General features: G+C 29.3%; 4 protein-coding genes across 4 annotated transcripts; 3 read left to right on the forward strand and 1 right to left on the reverse strand.

Annotated features, from left to right (window-relative positions):
* Nucleotides 1–8,431: 8,431 nt before the first annotated feature.
* Nucleotides 8,432–15,411, reverse strand: LOC137830239 (sister chromatid cohesion 1 protein 1-like). The gene is made up of 20 exons (XM_068637437.1): nt 14,219–15,411; nt 13,792–13,860; nt 13,650–13,708; nt 13,492–13,536; nt 13,371–13,390; nt 13,207–13,283; nt 12,891–13,011; nt 12,712–12,790; nt 12,550–12,628; nt 12,356–12,462; nt 11,505–11,578; nt 11,263–11,412; nt 10,960–11,125; nt 10,783–10,862; nt 10,550–10,694; nt 10,387–10,462; nt 10,109–10,227; nt 9,923–10,001; nt 9,727–9,839; nt 8,432–8,660 (listed from the first exon to the last, which is right to left on the reverse strand). Exons 1-20 carry the CDS (start codon nt 14,269–14,271, stop codon nt 8,578–8,580), a joined length of 1,794 nt encoding a protein of 597 aa, XP_068493538.1. The 5' UTR covers nt 14,272–15,411; the 3' UTR covers nt 8,432–8,577.
* On the forward strand, nt 14,993–15,406 carry LOC137829417 (protein VAPYRIN-like). The gene has a single exon (XM_068636219.1). It carries the CDS (start codon nt 14,993–14,995, stop codon nt 15,404–15,406), a length of 414 nt encoding a protein of 137 aa, XP_068492320.1.
* A 3,199-nt stretch (nt 15,412–18,610) lies between the features above and the next one.
* Nucleotides 18,611–20,295, forward strand: LOC137830240 (proline-rich protein 3-like). The gene is made up of 2 exons (XM_068637438.1): nt 18,611–19,603; nt 19,752–20,295. Exons 1-2 carry the CDS (start codon nt 18,676–18,678, stop codon nt 20,087–20,089), a joined length of 1,266 nt encoding a protein of 421 aa, XP_068493539.1. The 5' UTR covers nt 18,611–18,675; the 3' UTR covers nt 20,090–20,295.
* Nucleotides 20,296–22,329: 2,034 nt separating this feature from the next.
* On the forward strand, nt 22,330–23,233 carry LOC137828463 (protein SEED AND ROOT HAIR PROTECTIVE PROTEIN-like). The gene is made up of 2 exons (XM_068635054.1): nt 22,330–22,575; nt 22,685–23,233. Exons 1-2 carry the CDS (start codon nt 22,371–22,373, stop codon nt 23,020–23,022), a joined length of 543 nt encoding a protein of 180 aa, XP_068491155.1. The 5' UTR covers nt 22,330–22,370; the 3' UTR covers nt 23,023–23,233.
* Nucleotides 23,234–23,513: the final 280 nt, after the last annotated feature.

Below are 23,513 nucleotides of genomic sequence, written 5' to 3' on the forward strand. Positions count from 1 at the left end.
TCACTTACAAATCTTAATAAAAAATTTTCACCAATTCACTTTAACATATCTCAATCCAAACACATTCACCTTTTTCATATTCTCCTGTCCTATCCTCACACATTCACTCTCTAAAATTCCCACACTTCTCATCCTCAAACCAAACACATGTTTGGTTTGGGATGAAAGGAAAAAAAGATAAAAATTGGAAAATTTGGTTATTTAAATGTAGTAGAAATGAGTTGAAAGTAAATGTAAATGAGATGAGAGTGTGTAGATGATTCGATTGATGTTACCCAAATGTAAAAGATATTATACTGTATAATTTAAACATTTATTAAAGTATATTATCTAAAATTAGGTAAATTTTTGTTTTAAAATAAATATAACATTTTATATAAAAGGTATGTAGTATTTATATATTTGTGAAGGAAACTTTTAATTAAATAAAATATTTGACAAATTATTTTTTACAACCAATATTATAACGTAAATAGAAAAATATTTGTAATTATAATTTGTAGTTTGTTTATTAGAAAATAAATAATTAGTAATAATTATGCATGAAACATGAAATTTGGTTGACAAACAAGTCTAAACAACAATTTACAACAATATAAATAAAAGAGGTCGAAAAGAAGCACAATGAATTATTCATTAACTGAAAAATCATAATCAAACACAACATCGTGGATATTTGATGGACTAAAACTCATAATTAATTATAACATAATGAATAATTGATTAAATAAAAATTTATAACAAATTAGAGGACAATGGATAATCGATCAACTAAAAACTCATAATAAATTACATTCAAAAGTCTAATCGATTAGGATGTGCTACATAATTGATTAAATGATTGACCTTAATCGATTAAGTATTGAAGTAGTATACGTTATTTAATATATTGTTTAATCTATTGTAATTGTGCAACATTTATGAATTTAACCTATTGTTATGTTTGAATTAATCTATTCATAATGTTACCTTCATTTAAAATGTTTTTATATTTATCCTTATTGTGTAATATTAAAATAATACAAATTGAGTGTTAATAAATATTTGTAAATTATATAGATTGTGCTCGCTTGCCACCAAAAATAGAACAACTCATGCAAGATGTTTTGTAGTGTGCCCATTTGCTAAGAATAACCAACAACCCATGCACGAAAAAAAAATTCACCCTTATGCAAGGACAATATGGTAAAATGACACTTAATCCTCAAATTTTCACCTAAATCATCTCACCTTAGAGGGTGTTTCTCCCTTTTTCCTATTCATTTTCTTTCCATACAAATTAATCCAAATACACTCAATCAAATTCTTAGAATGACACAGACATTTTTACAAACACGACATTAAGGATTATCTTTGATAAGTATTTATATTAACTTAATTAATTCATAAATATATAGTAAAAGATTATCACAAATGTATGAACTTATGATTTATTTAATTTTCTATTATTATATTTCATTTTTTTTTTATTTTTACTTACTATTACTTATTTTCAATTTTAACTAAATAATTTATTTATATTATTTTTAGTATTTGTTAGATTATTTTATAATTTTCATATAAATTAAATTATAAAATTTTAATATTACAAATTAAAGTAATTAAATATGAAAAATTATTCATAATAAAAATTGTAAAAAAAACAATATAACAATAGTTTGAATATTAAAATAAAAAAAAAATTATAAAATTAAATAAAAATTTAATTTATTAATACTTATTAAATAAACTAATTTAAAAAATGATTTCTTGAAATATAAAAAATATATAAATCTTTAAAAAATAAATAAAATACCATTTAATTTAAGAAGAATTTAATTATTAAAAAATAATTATAATTATATAATAATATATTCTTGTTAAAAATTTATTTATATAATAAATTTATGTAGTTATACTTTATTATGTTCTTTTTATATTTAGCAACTAATTTATTAATTAATTCTACCTAATACTTATATTTCTTTGTGTTATACAAAATAAATAAAAAATATCTGAAAATTTGAATTGATCTTTGTATTAATTATTCTTCTTTCTATATATTTTTTTATAGTTTTCCTTTATTATCTTAAAAGGAAAAGGAATTGAATTTTATAACAATGCTCTGAGAGTTAAACATGTAAAATGTCATATGAATATCCTTAAATATTTTGATCTATCTTTAATAATTATTTAATCTCTATTACACACTTGTAATAATAGATTATTCAACATTAAATTAATTTAAAATAAAAAATTAAATTTATCATTGAACATTAAATTAATTTAAAACAAATAAATTAAGAAATTATGAACTCTTATTTAATTTATCAGTTGCCAATTAAAAGATAGTTTTGTGAACCATAAATATCCTATCCTTTTTGGGTATTTGGTAAGCAAAGTTTAATAGAATTGTAAAGTCTAAACTCTATAGACTTTTATTTAAGACCACTTGCCACGGTTTACAAAGCGCATTTGAACACATCTCTCCATAAAAAAAAATATCTACCCTGTTTAAATTCAACTCAAACTCTTTCAAAACGTGAATGTGTTAATATATATATATATATATATATATATATATATTAAGTGTATTGTTCTGTCATTAAAAATACAAAACATTTGTGTTAGAGTTATTTCCCTTCATATAATTAACTTTTTTATTTCAAGAGAAATATTAAAATAGTTAATTTAAATGTTTATTCGTATTTCAGCATTTTACCTCTGTAATTACTTTTTTAGTTTTTATACTTTTTTACGTTATTTTTGTAATGTTGATACTTTTCTCCACCATCATGTTATAATTAGTTTCACTCTCTTCATGTCATAACTGAAATTTTACTTTTTTACACAGACGATTTATTTTCTTATTATGTATTATATAGGATTTATTACATTGTATTTCCGTCAGAAAATGTTATTCTTAAAGTTGTATTGTCATTCTAGTAATTAATGACGTGAATGAAATGTGTAAGAATAAGTTTATTTGAGTTTAAATAATGTTTTTTTTAAACTAAGTGAAGAATAAAAATATTTTTTATTTATTTATTATATTATTTTATTTCTTTAAAATTATAAATTTTCAATACTTTATTTAAGCTTTTAGGATTGTAATGTATCATTTTCTTAGATAATATTTTTAAGGAGATAGTTCAAATTAGAGAGGTCCATAAATTTCTCAACTCTCTCTCTCTCTATATATATATATATGTGTGAAATATTTATATTTAATTTACTTATATAATTTGAAAAATAAGAATTTTAGTGATTTGAATAAAAAATTGTAGTGATTTATGTATAAGGAGAGACGCTTATTTTGTAGGTTGAAATTTTGAAGAAAAAAAACATAAGTTATGTGAAAATTTGGATTATTTTTAGAATATAAAGTTTTGAGTATGAAGATTTCTTCAGTGTCAAATTATTTTTAAGTAAGAAAAGTTAATTTACATATATAAGTTGAATTGATTCATAGTACTGAAATTTTGTCATTTTGAAGTTGATTAGTATATATATCAATTTGAAATATTATAGTGTGATTGGTGAAGTGATTCACTCTTTTTATACTACAATGTGAAATAGTCCTAATTAGGTTCAATTATGATATTTACATAGTGTGAGTGAAAAATAGGTTTATAGTGGTTTTGAAGACTTATGTGATAAATTAGGATTGACTGTTGATGGTATAATTATTATGTTGTGATGTTGTTTATTGATCTTTTAAATATATGATAATATGAGTCAATTAAATTAAAAAAATACTCCTAAAAAATACACTTCAAAGAAAAAATAGTGAAACACAAGAGAAAATTATATAATTTGATATATCTTATTTACACTTAAGAAAATATATAAACACAAGTGTTTATTTTTCTCAAATAATATTATAAAATTGATAACTCGTTGTAAATCACTTTAAAATTTAGAGTTGATAGAATTGAATGTTAAACTCTTTTAAAGATCATATAAACTTTCTCCTTTTTTTCTTTATCTTTTTAATATGGTATTAAAGTAATTTAGAATATATTATAACGACAGTTTGTTGAGTTTATCAGGTTACTTACTATTGAACCATCATCAGACCATATAGTCTTACATACGAGTTGACAACCTTATTATAAGAGAATGTTGAAGTTCTCGCATTAACTAGTGATACATATATTTTATAATATATAAGTGAGTGTAAACTTCATCTTATAAACCAATTTTATAAGATTGAGAAGTAAATTTTAAATCTAACTCAACTTTATAAAACTAATTTATAAAATAAGGTTTACACGAAATATCTTATCATTAATTGTTAATTTGTAATTTGATGTGAAATATATCAAACTACATTGAATTGTGAAATATATCATCATTATCCATTTCTCTTAATTTATTCCAGCCTCCATCACTTGTCTACATACAAAGTTATTATATTAATTAATGAATAATGAAGATAGTCATTGGGTGAAAGAGGAATTAGTCAAACTCAACAAGCTGAAGAAATTATTAAAAAATGGAATTATTTTTATAAAAAATAAAAAATATACCCTTTAAAAAATGAAAACTCTATTTTATTTTATTATTTCTATCTGATATGCCTTTAATTAAAGTCATCATAAGCAGTAATAGGAGCCCTAGACAGATGTGAAGCACATGGTAAGGGCAAGTGGTGAGCAAAATCCACATTTGCTACTTACTATAGTCTGATGAAAAAGACGTGAGAGGTTTTTTGACTTTGAATGAAAAAGTTTGCTAATAGATAATGTCAAACTGCGTCAATTTTATGATTACATGGAATCTGGAATATCGGAACTAGGGGTGTCAACCACTCAACTAATTCAACCTCTTTAAATAATTTATTTTGTTTAATTAAGAAGTTAAGTTTGAATATTTTTGTTCAGAGTAAACATTTTTTAAATACCCATATAAACCTTACCCAACACTGTTTAAACAATTAGACTCATTCATCATCATTCATACCTTGATAATTTGGTCTCTAGAAGTGAATAATACTAGATTTTTTTTCTCATTTTTAAAGAATGGAAAAGTCAGTTCGAAATTTGACTTTCCAATATCTGAATTCTTAACGTGAACAGTAATAAACAAGTAGGAATGGTAAAACCGATGGGTCCGATCTTAGTTGGCCAAAATGGGAACGAGAGGACTGGGTAAAATGTGTTGAAAATCTTAAACTCTCAATTTTTTTTTAATTTTAATTTTTAAAATTTATTATATATATATATATATTAAAAGCATGTTTAATCATATGTTTTTTAAATTTGTAATTGCTTAATTAATAGTTGTAATAAGATAAATTAAAATACTTATTACTTTTACATATTAAAATATTAGATTACAATTAATAATTGAAAATTAATTTATAAGTGTTAAATAAATTTTGCTGTATATTTTACATCATTCATAATATAAAAAATCATTTTTTTTAATTTAAAAAAGGTGAATTGCAGGTCAGTTTCATTTAATTAGTTTAACAAGTTCGATGAGACAGGACAACATATTATGTTAGTTTTTAATTTTTAATATTATTTACTAAAGGGTATAATGGTAAAATTAATTTTAGTATGGGATGGCGGAAGAAGTGATGGAGGTGCAGGAAGAAGCAGTCTTCATCTAAATGGTTTCGTATATGTTTTAAGTCCAATCCAAGACTCTAGTCTGAAATACGGGTATTTCTTTCCGCACCACCATACTTTCTTCGTCCTCCTTAGGTTAAAAGTCCAGTTTACTCTTAATGAAATAAAAATGAACCCTAGGTCCCTGCATCCCATAGGCTGCTTCTTCCTGCACCTCCATACCTTTTTCTCTCACCTCCATAGATTTCGTATTTCCAAAAATGCTCCTCTGTAATATTCCGGATTATATAATCCGAAAGTCATTTTTCAAATTTGTAATTAGCTTCCGGATTATATAATCTGGAAGTTTTTTTTCAGATGCATGATTACTTTCCGGATTACATAATTCGGAAGTCTTTTTTAACTTTCAGATTATGTAATCTAGAAGTCTTTTTTCAAATGCGTTTCCGGATTACATAATCCGAAAATTATTCTATGGAGTGGCACAAGAAGAATAAAAATGTATTTTCATGTTGTGTATGGAGATGCCAGAAGAAGATATGGAGGTGCAGGAAGAAACAGTCTATTCCATATGATTCTTCGTTGAATGAATAGCCGCTCCCCCTTCAACCTTGCAACCCTATGAATTATCTGAATGATTTTTCATTCTTTATTAATAGAAACTTAGATGAAATTAGAAACACACGACTCATCCATGATTTACAATGATTTACAGTACATATGTAGAATTTGAAATTCAGGAAGAAAACTTTCGAATTATACAATTTGAAATTTATGAAGATGACTTTTAAATTATAAAATTTTTGAAAGCGAAATTTATATTATGAATTAGAAATATCGTTTTTACGTTAGTAAAAACGAAGAAGATGATGGATAGTGCATAGACCTAGGTTTATTAATTATGAATTATAGAATTTGGAAGTCTAACTTTAAATTATTTTATTTTTTATTTAACAAAAATTTAAAACAAATAAAATTTATAAGTTTTTCCAGTAGTAGTAATATTTTAACATAAAAATTTGATGTTGGTTTGGTAGGGCATGTTTTATGTAATTCTTTTATAAGACAGACAAATAAGGCATTGAGTGTGTGACAAATTACTGACTCTATATCTTGATTGAATTAATTGTAATTTGTTATATATTTAGTATATGGATAGTGTGATATGATTAATACATATGATAATTTATCAAAATTAGTTTCATTTACTCTTTTAATAAATTAAAACTTTAAACATTAATTTATATTAATTAATCCTTAAACTTTATTTTATTTACAAATAAATACATTGAAATTTAATTCTATATAACTTATTCTTAGACCTTACTATTTTTAAATAGACAACTGAAATTGGAATATTATCCTAGTTAATCTTTAAGCTTTTCAATTTTTTATAACATAAGTTAATCCATTTAGATTAAAATCAATAATTCATGGTTTTTTTATAAAAATTATTTATAAAAATTCATAAGTTTTAAATGTTTTAGATGATATTTACTGTGTATTTTGCCATAACTATTATATTATCATTTCTAATTAATTATTTAAAAAAATATTTTAATCCATTTTATCATAACAGTCAAATATTTTTTCGTAATATACCATTAATAAAAATAAGAGTCGGTATATTATATCTTAACACAAAAGATCCTATTACAATATTTTAATTTAACAAAAAATACAATTATGCGTGGAATAGAATTATAGAAGATAATACCAGAAATATAAATCAACTTTTATTTATTTATTAGATAAATAATTTTAAAAAATATTAAATACTTAAAATAAAAATTGAAAATTTAAATGTATTAAACATATTTTAAATATAGGATAGATATAGGATGTCCGTGTCATTTTAGCAGCTATGGGGATTTCCAGGCGTATAAAGTGTGCCTTCATCGGTCTATTGGAAGGAATATGCATTATTATTATATTAAATCTATAATGATGGTTAATAATTACTTAAATAGATTAGTATGGAATCATACATTTCTTTTTCTCATCGCAATATCATTATATATTTTGTAAGTAAATCCACCTATTACCTATCATAAAGATTCAACCCCAATAAAATAAAATCTACTCAATTTCTTTTCTTTTTATATATATATATATATATATATATATATGTGTGTGATTAAGTAGAACGATTTAAGTTATAGTACATTTTAATAATTTTATTATAATATAAAAGATACTTGTACAGAAAAAAAACTCGAGTGATCATAGAATTAAAGTTATTTGAATTAATATTGTGAGTATGAAATAAATGGACGGAAAATAAATTCTCAAATAGTATTAAAGTTAAAAAAAACATAAAAAAACAGTGATTAAATAGATGTTACATAAAAAAAATGTGTTTATTGTATCAACATGGAACCAATTCAATTCGAATAAATTGAATTATGCTTTATTTGTTAAATTAAATTAAATTAAATTCAATCTTAATCAATCTTTTTTAGTGAATTGGTGACAAGTTTTTTCTTTGAATAAAAAACTTATTTAAAAAGAAAACTATTAAATAATAATAATTTTAATAATAATATAATTATTCTTTTATTATTTTCTATTAAATAATATATTGCCTCTTCTAAATATTTAAAAGAAATTCAAAACATACACGTAGTTAACTCAAGTCAATGCAATATGATCAAGATATGTTAAATTTAAATGAGTTTAAAAAATAAATAAAATTAGGTGATCCCTCCCACAAATAACAAGAATATTTATAAAATGTTTCAACTATTAATACCTTATTTATCAAATAAGTCTATTTTACTCTAACTGATGAAATTATTTTCAAATAACTTGAAACTGATGAAACGCACTTGTAATCATGAGAAAATTTAGAAGAAGAGTGAGAATAGGAATGAAGAACTTGTTTGTAATGGAGAGAAGTTGCGTCTATTTTGTATGCCATAACTAATGATTGCACACTAAATATTAAACTTCAATAACTGATAAAGAGAACAAGCTGCATTATCAATAAGTTTTCAAAGGAGAAGGAACCAAAACTTGATCACATTTTTGATCCTCTAGAGAAGAGAATGTCTCCATAGGGCACCTCTTGCTCCACTTTCAACACATCACGGGAAGCAAGAACTGTGCATATGAAAGAATTAAATTAAGCTTTATAACTTTGAATGTTTATTTTAGAAAAAAGAGTTTAACCATTTTATTCTTTTAATAAATTAAAACCTTAAACATTAATTTTATCTTAATGAATCCTTATAATTTATTTTATTTACAAATAAATGCATTGAAATTTAATTTTATACAAGTTATTCTTAAACCTTACTATTTTTAAATAGAAACTGAAATTGTTATGTTACCCTAGTTAATCTTTAAACCTTTTCATTTTTTTTTAGAAATAATTTTGTATAACATATTGAAGTTAATCTATTCAGATTAAGATCAACAATTCATTATTTTTAGAAATAACTATTTATAAAAATAATAAGTTTTAAGTATTAACTAGAATAAAGTTAAAATTTTAGGTATGTATTTATAAAAACAATAAAATGTAAGGAAAAAATAAGAAAAAAGTTGAAATGCGCATATTTGTAAAAGATAATATTTTTTAGAACAAATTAAAAATATTAAAGTTTGGAATATTTATTTGAAATAAAATGTAAAGTTTAGGGGTTTAGATAATGTTTTCCCGTTGTTTTAGGAGGAAAAGAAAAAATATATTAATATTGTAAAATAATTCTATAGTATTATTAAATCATAAATAGTTATATTATAAGTTTTTGAGAGTTTATAATAATTATTCTAAATGTCTTAGTTTATGCTTGAATGATGGTAGAGTAGTGAATATAGTCATTAACCTACTATTTTAAAGATTTAAATTAATATATGACCATTTTTGTTTTAAGCATCCCATAAATTTTTTCTTCAATGAGAATATAAAAATTTATAAAATTTTGATTTAAATATTTAAAAGATATTTACGGTGTATTTTGTCATAACTATTATATTAACTTTTCTTATTAATTATTAAAAAAAATCTTTTAATCCATTTTATTCAAATATTTTCCTAATATACTATTAGTAAACATAAGAGTGTAATATATTATATCTTAACAGATCATATTACAATATTTTAATTTAACAAACATACAACATGTCTGAAATAGAATTGAGAAAGGAACTAAAGAAGAAATACCACAAATTTGATAGAAAAGTTGTGATGCCGATGTCCGTGTCATTCCATCAGCTAGATTATGGAGGGATTCCACAGGAGGAGCTCCAGGTGTGTCAAAGTGTGCCTTCATCTGTCTGTTCAAACACAAGGAATATGCATTATTATTACATAAAATTAAATATGTAATGATGGTTAATAATTACTTAAAGATTCATACGCTTGTATGGAATCGGTTATCCCTGGATGATTGGTGTTTACTTGTGTTTGGGTGGGTCCTCCTGTTTCCACGAGAAGTTCTGAAAAAGGAACTTGTGAGGCTGACTTGTTTCATAAGTGAATAAAGAATATACCATTACAGGTGGTCCTCTTCCAATCTTAGAAAAAGCCTTAACAAGTAATATACCTTGATCAGGCGTGGGACCATCTTCATAAAGCCTAGCTAACTTGAAATTTACATCCTCCACTAGTGGCTCAAGACCCCCACTGCCGTTTGCAGATGAAGAATACCTTCTATTTTTTAATCTGTTAATATTTCTGAAGCTTCAGACTACAACAAATCTTATTCAACAAGTGCAAAACTACAATATCTTTTGGTCCTTTAGACATCAAGGTGGAATGGACATTTGAAACTATGACGAGTTATTGAACAATATGTGATAGGTTATAAATTGAATCAACTACCTTCCCGAATCAAAGTCTGAATGTGAGGCAGGACCATGTTCAGGCGCTGGTCTTGGAAAGGAATGTGCACTGTCTCCTAGAAAAACATATTGAAGAACAATTATGTCGTATTTTCTTAGTCATGGAATTGAAAGATCCAATATAGAAATCAATAAAAAAATACCGGCTTTCCTTGATGAGACATGCGGAGTAGATTCATGTCCTCTCAATAGATTAGCTGTCAGTTCATCCATGAGGATATTTTTTCGCTGCTTCTCCACTGGAGGGGCCTGGTGGTGGTCTAGCCTAGGGTCAAAATCTTCAGAAGGCTTCACATTTGGACATTTTATTAGAAATAAGCTACATGTCCTCCTAAAATAAAGAAAAGCAAACCAAAAGATGGAGTATAAGACTAACAAATTGCATGAAATCTCCATTGTGTACTCCTTGAGGCGATGAAAATGATGGTTCTGGAGGATGGTGGGCTGAAATTCTTTCTGCATAAAATTGAGCCTGTTACTTTCTGCTAAATTCCATATAAAGGTCGATTAGTTTCTTAAGATCAACTAATACAGAGAGAGACTTTATACTGACCTGAAGGTGAATCGTGGAGTGGTTGAATGCTCTTAATCCATAAGTCAAGAATAGGTGCTGGATAATATATATTGTTATTTTCAGCCGTAAATGAATGACCAATTAGCGCAACAGGTGGCAGCTTCATGAGGTTGGCTATCTTTGTTGATGACAAAACATTGGTTTGCTGCAACAGAGAAAAGGTATTCTTTATAGTGGAAACATTTTGCAGAAAATATAATTAGATTTCAAATTTAATCTCTTCTCTTTCTTATTTATGATATTGGACTGTAGTCATCTTTCTTTCAAAAATTTATGAAAAACCTTTTTCTTTCTTCCCTTTCGCGAGACAATATCAGAAGCATTCTGAAGCCAGTCTTGGTATATGTGAACAGGAATAATGGTTTGCTCATCCATTTTGATATTTAATGGTTCTCCTCTTTTTCTTTTATTTGGTCTTCGTCTTCTAGGTTCCTGTTGCATTGCACTTCTAAGTTAGTCATTTCTTTTTCTTATTGTAATGGTCATTATATTATTAAATTATATTTTTAAATAATAGTAAGTACCTGTCTAGGTGTCATTGCTTCATTAGGTTGCTGATTATGCTGTTGTCCAGGATGAAGGTTTTGAAACATATCAGCTGCACAAGTTATATGTTACAAACAAATTTCATTCTCTTATTTACTTTTTATATTCACAAGGTTTAATTATTTCCATAACACGTCTATTTTAATATTTACCTCACTCATGAGGAAAAAACTATATCTTATATTTTCTTCACAATAAATGGTAATACAGATGAAATGTAATCCCATGATCACTAAATTCTGATAATAATACTTCAGTTTCTATGCTATATATGCCCTTTTACAATTCAACTTATGATACTAAAATAACTTTTTATCTACACGCCACCAACTAAAAGTTGGAATTGTTTATCTTCCATAGTCATTTGTCAAGACTAAATCTCCTCTCTGTTAGGAAAGGTAGAGCAGGACGTGGAGAGTTACTCAGGCTGTACATACAATTCAGTACGGAAAGTCCATTATTCCCCTACAATTCTTAAGCTATATGTACAAATCTAGTAATATGACACTTCCTTACTCCTTTACAATCCTTAACAAATACTTAAAGTACACTTAAAGTTGTAGCCATTAGGACAACTCAATTTTTCAAGCTTCTAAGAACAGGTCATGACCAAATTTGGTCTACATTACTCTCTTCCATCAAAAACCCAGTAGCATAAGCTACATGCGTGGGGTACAGCCTAGGGAAATATTGATAAATTAAAAAAAAACGCATATAAGGTGTAAGGAAAGACGTGTTTTTTAGTCTACCAATAATTAAAAAGACAAAATGTTAAAAATAAAAATAATATTATTGTAAATTTACAGGCAGACAATTGATTGTTGATCACCTCTGGTGGGCTGGTCTTCATGAGGTGGGGAGGGTATAAGCATGGTTGGAATTTGATCTCCAGAAGTTACATTAACCTGTGTTTCCTCATCTCCTTCAATATCAAACCTGTCAGAATCATCCAAAAAATAAATGGATTGTTGCAAGAAATTAAAGACTCTCTACTATAAAATTAGGATGATTGAAACTAAAAACCTCTCAAAGCGATTGTATGGATACGCATTAGCTTGGAATGTTTCAAAGCGATCAAATAAGGTAATATTCTCTACGTCAGCTGAGAATGGTAAGAGTGAGTGAGCAAATTGACACTTGCATGAACTATACATATATATGTTTAGCAAATCCAAGGAAGACAACCTTGATGGAGAAATTTAGATGGATCTTGGTCCTCTGTAGCTCCATTATTATTGAAGGGAACATCCACACTATCAAGTCGCTACAATAAACAAGGGTTTGGAATTAGCTCAACCTATCAATGTTTATTGATTAGTTCTTTTCCCTTTCTAATTCCATGCAGTGAGACCAGGTACGTATACCATAGAGAAAAAGGCGTTATGTTGGAATCCCATTGTGGTGCCTGTTTTGGAAAACTGAAGGGACTGTTCAATATCTGCTACGCTCGTCTCACCAATCCCAGGCAGAGTAACAGCCTCTTTCCTGTCAATGTCAAAGAGAAAGAGTTACTACAGAGCATAAATATTGATTAATGATATACAGACAACCATTTAAATATATATTTTCCTTAAATCTTCTAACAAAAAATAATGAAATTACTTACCGAATCACATTTTTATCTAAAAGAAGTATAGTACGGATAACTTAATAACGAGAACATATACAAATGTGACTAACTTAGCCTTAGATTTTGCCTTGGGGAGCAATGTTGGATCTGGGGCAGTCTTCACCTTCCATGCTTCGTTTATCTCAACCTTGTATCAATAGTGAAAAAAAATGTAAAAAAGAAAGAAAGAAAAAACTGGATTCTTAGGAGGAAATGTCCAAGTTGAGCTTCGTACCAGTAAACGGGTCACGTCATCTGCGAGAGAAAAAAAAAGTAAAAAAAAGAGAGTAAAGAATGAAAAGGACTTTCAGCATTTTAATGTTATGTTAATCATGAAAACAGGATTCAAAGTTTACCATAAAGGAGCTTCACTTTTCTCTCATATACAATCACCACTCCTCCTGATAAAAACGCAACAACCAGTAATCAGAGGGTGCGGAGATATGCTACATTTCTACCTATTAACTGAAATATAAATGAAACAGAAGATAACATTGGATCAAAGAGAGAGCACCCATGAGAATTCCAGAAAGTCTAAGAGCCATAGGAACCGATGGGTTCAGAATCTCTTCGCTGTAAAATAAACAAAAAAATAACATATCAGCTCTTTAGTTGCCAACTAGGCTACGAAATAAAAACGTACAAGTAACCATTACCAGATCTTAATGATGTTAAGCTTGTCCAGCTTTCTTCGGTTTATCTTTGCGTGCATAGTCGCAGCCATCCTTCATGAAGAAGCAGTGAGAATGCGACTAATATTTTTATTTTTCATTTTAGAAACAAACGCAAACGTTAAACAAAATTGAAATCCAGAATCACCGATTAGGTTACACGGATAAAAAAACTAAGCAACAACGATACAGCTGGTTTTGCATGATCACATTTTCTACATAGAATAGATATATAGAGCTCGTACTCGTAGACGCTTAACAACAAAGAAATGGACAAGCATGATGACCAAAAATAGAATCAGTGATGTAACAGAAAACAGAGAACAGTTGGATCAGAGTTATAACTTATAATACAGAGCAGAAAGAAGAAGACGAAAAATAAAATAAATGGAAATGGAGTTATAACTTATACCATATTTGACCAAGAGGAGCCTTCCGAGCAAGAAGCTGGTGTGAGTAAAACATCTTCAATACAAGAGAAATTCAACTATCTGTATATATACATACATAACTGTATTCACCAAAGTAGCAAAAGCTCTGATTATCTTAAATTAAAAAACGCATAGATAGAAGAAATTGAAAGCAAACCTTGCAAAAAGAGACTCTCGCTTCGCATTGAACACTTTCTACCGCAAATGCAATGTCTTATAATGTAATGCAGCAATTAACAACAAACACGCCTATGCTAACGAATGTGGCAAACAAAGAGCTACCGCGGTGTACCGAATTTCCCCGTGCTACAACGCATGACTATAACACGTGTCAGTGGAGTAGCGCACTCCTGGCTGTTAGAGTGGGCTCCACATGTCAACGATTTTTCTCGTTTTTTTTTCATTGAAGGGGAATTTGTTAGAAAAAGGTGAAAACCCATAAAAATTGGACACGCGCCTTGAGGGACGTTAGGTTTACATCAGAGTGTCACGTGACCCTCATTTTCATTGCTCCATCTATACTTCCGAATCTCGATGGAGGACACACTGGTGGAAGTGTGCGAGCCCGCAGAGGTCCGCATAGAGTTCGCACTCAACTGCAAATGCCGAACCACGGTGCGGCTTCGCTCTCTGAACCCAACCTCACTAGTGGCCTTCAAGAGCCAAACCTCATCGCCAAAAAAGTTTCTGGTCAACCCACCCTGTGGACTCATTCTCCCTGAAGGTGGCCTTCGTGGGACCCCTCCTCTTTAACGATGCCGTCACTCACTTATAATGCTCTGTTTTCATATTTTTGTTGTGTTCAGAGAGAAGTGGTGGAGGTGGGAGAAGCAATATTTGAGGCTTCGAGGAATGGAGAGGCGAATGAAGTGAAGGCACTGTTGCGAAGAGGTGGTGGGAGTGTGAAGTATCCTGTTCAATATGGTTTGACGGCGCTTCATGCTGCGGCTTTTAAAGGGTACAAGGATGTGATGAAGGTGCTTATTGAATTAGGGGGTTTGGACTTGGAATGTGAAGACGAGGAGGAAGGTCACGTGCCCTTGCATATGGCGGTGGAGAGTGGCGATGTGGAGACGGTACAAGTGTTGGTTGAGAAGGGGGTGAACCTTAATGTTGTGAATAAGAGGGATGCTACCCTTTGTACATGGTTAGAATTTGGGACACCATGATATCTGCGAATTGTTTGTTAAAAGGGAGCTTTGTATTATCTAATTTCCACTTAAAAGTGTATTTCTCATCAAATATTGTTGCCAAATTCAGGGTAATGGGAGCCTTGTATTCTCTAACTCCATTTAGAAGTGTATTTCTCATCAAATATTGTTGCCAAATGTAGGGTCATGTATATGATATGATAATTGTATTACTGGTTATATTATTGTTTCATATGTCTATTTAATTTTTTTCTAGCAGTCATCTTAACCTCAGAAATAACCGTAAAACACTAACCTTAATCCTACTAAAAATCAATCATTCAATAACATCTTTTGGACTAAAATATTATATTATAATAAAATAATAGTTTTATTACGTGTGAAAGAGTTCTTGCTTAGAGAAGTTCTGATGACATGAGATGACAAAATCATAATTCTTAATGTTGAAATTCACAAAGTGAGATGAAGTTTTACCTGCATAAAATTCGACATTCAAGTGCATAAAAATATCATGAATGTAATATATATCGAGAACATAAAAAATTGAGATACTTCAAAAAATATTTGCTTATTTATAAGATTTTTATGGGTGACATCACACTTATCTTTCTCTATCAGTTGTTCTTGTATAATATCATGCAAAAAGAATATAAACAAGTATTAACATAATTGATTGCAACGGGATTTTATGAGTTAATATATTTTTCATAAATAGTTAAAAGAGTATCCTTAATATTTCAACCGATTTTCAGGGATGGTGTTGGGGAAACGTATTTTGGTCTTTTGGAACTTTTTCCTTTATCAAGGATAACACTCATGCATCAACTATGAATCTGATTAGCGTCAAGTCAGTACCAAACCGACCTGAACCTTATCGTCCCAATTCTGACTTAGGTCAAATCAACGCGTATTCGTTTTGACAAGGACGACATAGTAAATGGAATTGATGTCAAGTTGTCCAATCCAAAATTATTAACCATAGTCCCTCGAAAACCAAACCACTTAAATAAGCTTTTATTGACACCTTAGTAATGTCTTACAAATTTTAGGTGTGATTTTTTTGTTACGGTGGATTAATTTGTGTTAGAACAAAATACATAAAGGTTTTTGGCTGTAAAGGGAATTAATATCATGGTTGACCAATAGTTTGACACCTTGGTATAACTGATCCTTTACCTACCCGACCCGAATATCTTCTTGGAGACATATATAAAAATATAACTCCCAATGTTGTATCATAACTGAATTGTAGGGTAACACCTTCATATACTTGTTAATGAAGTCTAATTCAAGATATTAAAATTTATCTAATTCAATATTTTAACATCTATAAATACATATTAATTTTATAAAACGTTGTTTTGGTTCAAAATAGTGATTTTAAGATTGATCTCATAAGAAGTTGTTCTAGTTTAAAGTAATGATTTTAGGTTAGTGAATTCAAGTTTTTTTGTGCAATCAAAAGGGTGTCGTATTTATAGGGATCTATTAAAAAAGTTCACATTAAACAATTTTAATTACTGAAAAAGTTATTAGAGAGGAAAAAAGGTTTGAGGTAATAAAAAAACGAATTCTCATATTCAAGGGTTCAGTTGCTTAAGCTTCCAAAATTTTGGTAACAAAATTGTCATTTTTGCCAATATAGTTAGGTTTGGCCAAAGAAAACCCCATGACAAACACATAGTGATTGTCCAAAGAGCGTCCTCTAGCTTAAAAATGTGATGCCTAAAGGGTGATCACTAATTGCCACATACATTTTGGATATCAAACGGACGGTGGATGTGCTTGTTGTTGTAGGCTCTCCTATATTTGTTGAGGATCATATCGAAACCATACTTGATGGTCTTCCACCTGATTTTGATCCTTCTCTATTTTGTCTAGAAGTGATCCTTATAAAGTTGCAGAGATAGAAGTTCTTCTTCTTGTGCAAGAAGAACGTCTGTCACTCTCACGTCTTGAACGCCTTCGTATCCCACCAATGACAAAGTCAATCACATAGTTTCTTTAATTTTTAATTTGTGCTTAGATTAGTTTATAAAACTTTTGAGTGCAAATTCATTAGAAGTTTATCTATACTCTTGCAATAATTTCAAGGAATAAAATATGACTTGCTTAAAATGTGTAAAATTGTATTGTAAATTTTCTCACCCTACTATATACTTTCATGAATCACAAATTATGATTTTGGATAAAAAAATTTATGAAAATGGAAGTCATATCTCACCTATACTCTTGCAATAATTTTAAGGAATAAAATATGACTTGCTTAAAATGTGTAAAATTGTATTATAAATTTTCTTACCTCACTGTATACTTTCATAAAACTAGTATAATTTCTTTTCACAAATTTCGATTTTGGATAATTTTTTTATGAAAATGGGTTAGTCGTACATCATGTGGAAGATTTTAAAGTGAAAATCATATCTCACTTGTACGACTTTCTCAATATTATTAAACAAAAGTTGTATGACATCCTGACAATTTTGATTAAATCTAAAATTAACTTTAAGTGAAGTCATATATAATCTCTAAGACTTCAATATGTGAAAAAATATAACTGAAATCGTATCACCCATGTTCAATTGTATTATTTTACATTGAATTCTTACAGGTTATATACGACTTCCATTATAAAATTGTCTATATGGTGTATAACTTACTATTTTTGTAAATTTTTTTATTTAAAATTGTAATTTAAAAAAAAATAAACTACTTTTGTGAAAAACCAACTATATATATACACTGTAAGAAGTCAATATTATCGTGCAAATAAGAAGTCGATCATTCCTAGTGTATGAAAAGATGCTTACCTGAGAAATTTTGCAAATCCAGTGTGGTGTGCATATCGGAATCGTGCTATCTTGTAATTTGATAGAAAATTGAATACTCTATATATTATATAATATTCTACGTGTTGTCCATTAAATTGATGATCTGGTGATATATGGTTTGATATTTAAACTTTGTCATGAAAAGAAAACACTGCAAAATGAAATTTGATGCTTATAGTATCTCATATCTCTAGACGTGAAAATCACGTTCTAAGCCAACACGACATGCTATTATTGACAATGAATTTTGCAGTTTCTAAGTCCTTAACGTGCAACCAACTTCTTGCTGAATCCAATTATTCATGTATTATTACAATTTACAACTCCATAACGCATTATGCTTGAGCTCATTAGACAATCATCGCGATCTATAAATACCCAAGGCACTTTGTGAATTAGTATCTCATCTACTTTGAAGCATTTCTCTAAAGCCTTTCACAAAACCACTACAAAGAAATGGCTTTCCTTCGATCCACCTTTGCCACCTCATTGCTTCTTTTAGCATTGTTTGTCATTGCCTCCGCATCTGACTATTATGGATATGATCCAGCACCAAAGGTCGAGAAGGTTGAGAAGCCCGAAGCCAAAAAAGATTACTACAACGATGGATATGGTCCAGCACCAAAGGTCGAGAAGGTCGAAGGCAAAGCAGATTACAAACCACAGCTTACAACACCAGATTATGTTGAAAAGACCAAACCCAAAACAGATTACTACGACAATGGGTATGGTCCAGTACCAAAGGTCGAGAAGGTCGAAGGTAAAGCAGATTACAAACAGCAGCTTACAACACCAGATTATGTTAAAGAGACCAAACCCAAAACAGATTACTACGACAATGGATATGGTCCAGCACCAAAGGTCCAGAAGGTCGAAGCCAAAGTAGATTACAAACCACACCTTACAAAACCAAACTATGGTGAAGAGTCCAAACCCAAAACAGATTATTACGACAACGGATATGATTCAACACAAAAGGTCGAGAAGCTCCAAGCCGAAACAGATTACAAACCCCACCCTACAAAACCAGATTATGATGAAGTGTCCGAACCCAAAACAGATAAGTATGACAATGGATATGGTTCAGCACCAAAGGTTGAGAGCCCTAAACCCAAAACAGATAACTATGACAATGGATATGGTTCAGCACCAAAGGTTGAGAGCCCTAAACCCAAAACAGATAACTATGACAATGGATATGGTCCAGCACCAAAAGTTGAGAGCCCTAAACCCAAAACAGACTACCAAGTTGAGAAACCCTACTCCAGCAAACCACATTATTATGAAGTGCCCAAACCAAAAGAACAGCATCTGCTTCCCACAACCATTGGTGTCCAAGGAGTTGTTTTATGTAAAACAGGCTCCAGCTATTCTCCAATTCAAGGTAATGTATTTTGTTCATTGTTGTAATAATCACATTTTCAATGGCCTATATGTTGTCAATAAATGTTTTCAAACTAATTAATTTGTTTAGTTGGACTTTGGTTATGTATATGCATGTTTGTTATTAATTGTATTTGCTATGTGTGTAGGCGCCGTGATAAGAACTACTTGTGGATGTGAGGATGAACTTGGGTACGAGACAGGTTCTATATCAGTATTGAGCCATGCGACAGATAGTAAAGGTTATTTCTATTCTACTCTGTCACTTAAGGATCTTGAATCCAAATTGAAGGTTACTGAATGCAAGGCATACTTGGAAAGTTCTCCATTAGAGACATGCAAAGTTCCTTCCGATGTGAACTACGGGATCAGTGGTTCTCGCCTTTCTTCTTATCGCACTCTTGAAAATATGGTCAATTTGTACACTGTGGGACCTTTCTTCTACACCTCCCAACCTGCTACACCACTCCCTAACAACGGTTATTGAAGCACCTTCTACGAGATCCATTGAAAGGGCTGCGAAATGGAAATTATGATTTTTTTGTTGTTCTTTTATCAATTTGTATTTGTTGTGTTTTTTGTCTGATGTTCTGCCATGTTTTTATTTCATTTGTAATTTATTGGTAGGAGGAATTGATGAAGCCTCCTTGCCTTCAAGAAATTTATGCTACAAGTTTTAATTCGTTGTTCTTATATTGATACCTAAACCAAAACAAGGTTTATATTCATCCTTTGGTCCTTATATGACTCTACCCTCTCTCGGGTAAACTGAGTAATCGTTTCTACTCACTGTTTTCCGCGCCCTTCTTTTATGATTCAAGCACGTGCATGATTGGTTATACTTGTCGCATACCATGACTCGCTTCCGATTCAACCTTCTATCTTAATCTTGTTGTTTTTAAAGCTTTTACTGAATTTTCTTTCTAGAGCAGTTGAGAACTTTCCTATTTTTCATCTCCATTTCGCACCCTTCTCTTGATCTTGATCAATCTCCAAAAGGAATATATAATAACATGTATTAAATGAACGACATAATTGGTTTGGTGGATCTATCCTTGTAAATTTTCGTTCCAAGATGAAAAGAAATCTGTAATATTATTTTTCAAAGTTTTTTTTAATCGAAGTTACCTTGAAACTTTTGATCATGTGCCTGAAAGTTTTAAAAGTGTGTCATGTTAGTAATTTTGTATGAGTAAAATAGTTTTTTTATAGTAATTAAATTTTTCTTTTCAATTAAATAACTTATTTCCACTTTTATTTTCCTAACTCTGACAACTAAACTTCTGTTTTTTTTTTCTGCTAGCTTTTTACGCTCTTCCTATTTCCTCATTTCTCAGAGAGGTCTAATAAATCTTAGGGGGATAGTCACATGCTGCAAACAATTTTTTTTTGTCTCCGTTAGCTATTCATTATAACATGTTGTCACTCTTTTATTTAAATAATGACTTCAGTTATTGTAATGTATTAAATTATACTCTTCGTTTTTTACTTTCATCGTTAAACTTAAACTAAACTAAGCAAACTAAAAATTTGTAAAGTTAATTTACCTTAATTCACCTGTGAATTTAATTTTTTATTTCTTTTTGTTTAAATAAATTTCGTTAGCCTTATTGAAATTAATAATCGTATGTACATTTTTTTATTTATGCCCAAAAATTACTTTACATAGGTTCGAAACAATTAAAGTTAGTATAATTAAAAAAACGTAACAGTATTTTTTTTTTCTCGGCCAACGGAACAGTATATAGTTTTTCGTTTTGAAAATAAAAATTAGAATTAATGTTATAGTTTTAGAAAAGACAAAAAAATATTTTTTTTTATCAGCAATCAATAATATATAAGGGGTGATTCAACCCTTATACAAAAATACAAAAAAAGGTATGAGCAATGTAATTGTATAACACCTTTGAAACATCTAAAAAACAAAGCAGCTCCTGACATAATCTGACAAAACCTGACAGAAACTACATCACACTAAAGCGAATACAAACAAATCAAAGGAGCAAAACACCAATCAGAAAACAAAAGACTAGCTGAAAAAAACTTAGACTGAGTTAAGCTCAAATCATCAACTTCCTCATTAAAAACTATCTTATTTCTATGACACCAAATTTCATTGACCATTGCTATTCATATATTACCCAAACCAAGATTTACCGACTCCGGAACATTAGAGAACCTGAACTGTTAAAAAGTATGAAAAGGAACAACCGTCGTAATAATTAACCATGCATAACTAAAGTTCCACGTCAACCAAGATAACCTACATAAATAAAAATATTCCTCCTCTTTTTTCTTGCAAAAATTGCACAAACCGTTTTTAACCGCAATCCCACACGTGAGTAAAATAACTTAGTTTGCTTTAAATGAAAAATAGAAAAAAAAATTAGAGACATTCTTAAAGAATTGTTATTCAGATGCATGCAGAGTACCTTCATATCTTATTGAATTGTTAATATATTAAGTTGTCCATGGAGTAATAATGTAATCCAATCATCATTTGTTCATGCAATTGAGGTATTGAACGTGCATCCAAGTAACATCCTACTTGCTATAGTGATCGAGACAGAAAGTTGAAAAATTCTTGCGTATGGTATATATTCTGTATAAAAATATTATATCACATTGCAGCACATGGGAAAACGAGATACGTCATGGACATGGTGATAGGAAAATAAGAAAAAAACTGAAGTTGTGTGCTATATAATAAGGTGATCTGTTCCTCCTATTCATTTTGTAAACTCAGTTTGTTTTCAACAACGAAAGACATGAAAATGGCCTGCATCCATCGTACCTTCTTTCTGGCTTTTATGTTTGTCGCAACCCTGTTGGTCCCTAGCAGCGGCGGTGACTTTGGTCCCAAGCAGCATGATGTCACCCAGAAATTCGAAGAGGAAAAACTTTTATCAACCAATATAGCCATTCAAGGCATTGTTTATTGCAAATCTGCCTCTAAACTCATCCCAGTTGAAGGTAATTAATTTGAAAACTGTGTAATACATGCTAGTATACGTATACTGAACATAGCATGCAGTAACTAAGTAACTAACTAACAAACAATATTTCATGTATATATTCACAGGGGCCTTGACAAGGATAACATGCGAGGCTGTTGATGAAGATGGATTTGAAACGACACCGTTTTCTTTCTTAAGTGAGGAAACTGACTCGAAGGGCTATTTCCTTGCGACTTTGTGTCCACGGGAGGTCGCAGAAAATCATGTACTCAAGGAGTGTAGGGCTTGCCTTGATGCCTCTCCTTTGAACAATTGCAGTTATGCCACAGACGTTAACCAAGGGATTAGTGGTGCTTTGCTTCACTCTCCTCGCTTCCTCCATAACAAGAACATGAAATTATACACTGTTGGCCCTTTTCTTTTCACCTCATCACCACCATCAACCGTCTCTGATGGATATTAGATCACTGGAATCTCCACCCACAATCTTTTATGTGCTTCATCATTGTTTAATCATTTTGTTCTTTTTTTACATAAACGTTAGTAATTATTATAACTCCTTAGATGTAAGAATGTCACAATTCAAAATGTAAGAGTTTATGTATGTTTAGATGGAAGTGGTACCATGTAAACTAAACGTAAAAAAAAACAAGAGTTCTCATGATGGTGCAAAACTGAAACTTTTTCTTCTCTTTTATTTAACGAAAACTTTAAACGTAAAACTTTTAATTCTTCTACACCCTTCTAACAACTAATAAAAAGTAATATTTTGACTTTTTTTTTATAAGTTGTGAATAACCAATTTTTTTAAAAAATAATCAAATTAGTTTATAAATTTTATTAATAATAAACTATTTTAAGTAATAATAATTTTTTAATTTTTAAAATAATATTTAATTTAATTAATATAGTAATTAATTATTTTTATTTTTAAAATTAGTTACTATTTAAGAA

Source organism: Phaseolus vulgaris, chromosome 7, assembly GCF_000499845.2.
Source record: "Phaseolus vulgaris cultivar G19833 chromosome 7, P. vulgaris v2.0, whole genome shotgun sequence".
NCBI classification, from domain to species: Eukaryota; Viridiplantae; Streptophyta; class Magnoliopsida; order Fabales; family Fabaceae; genus Phaseolus; species Phaseolus vulgaris.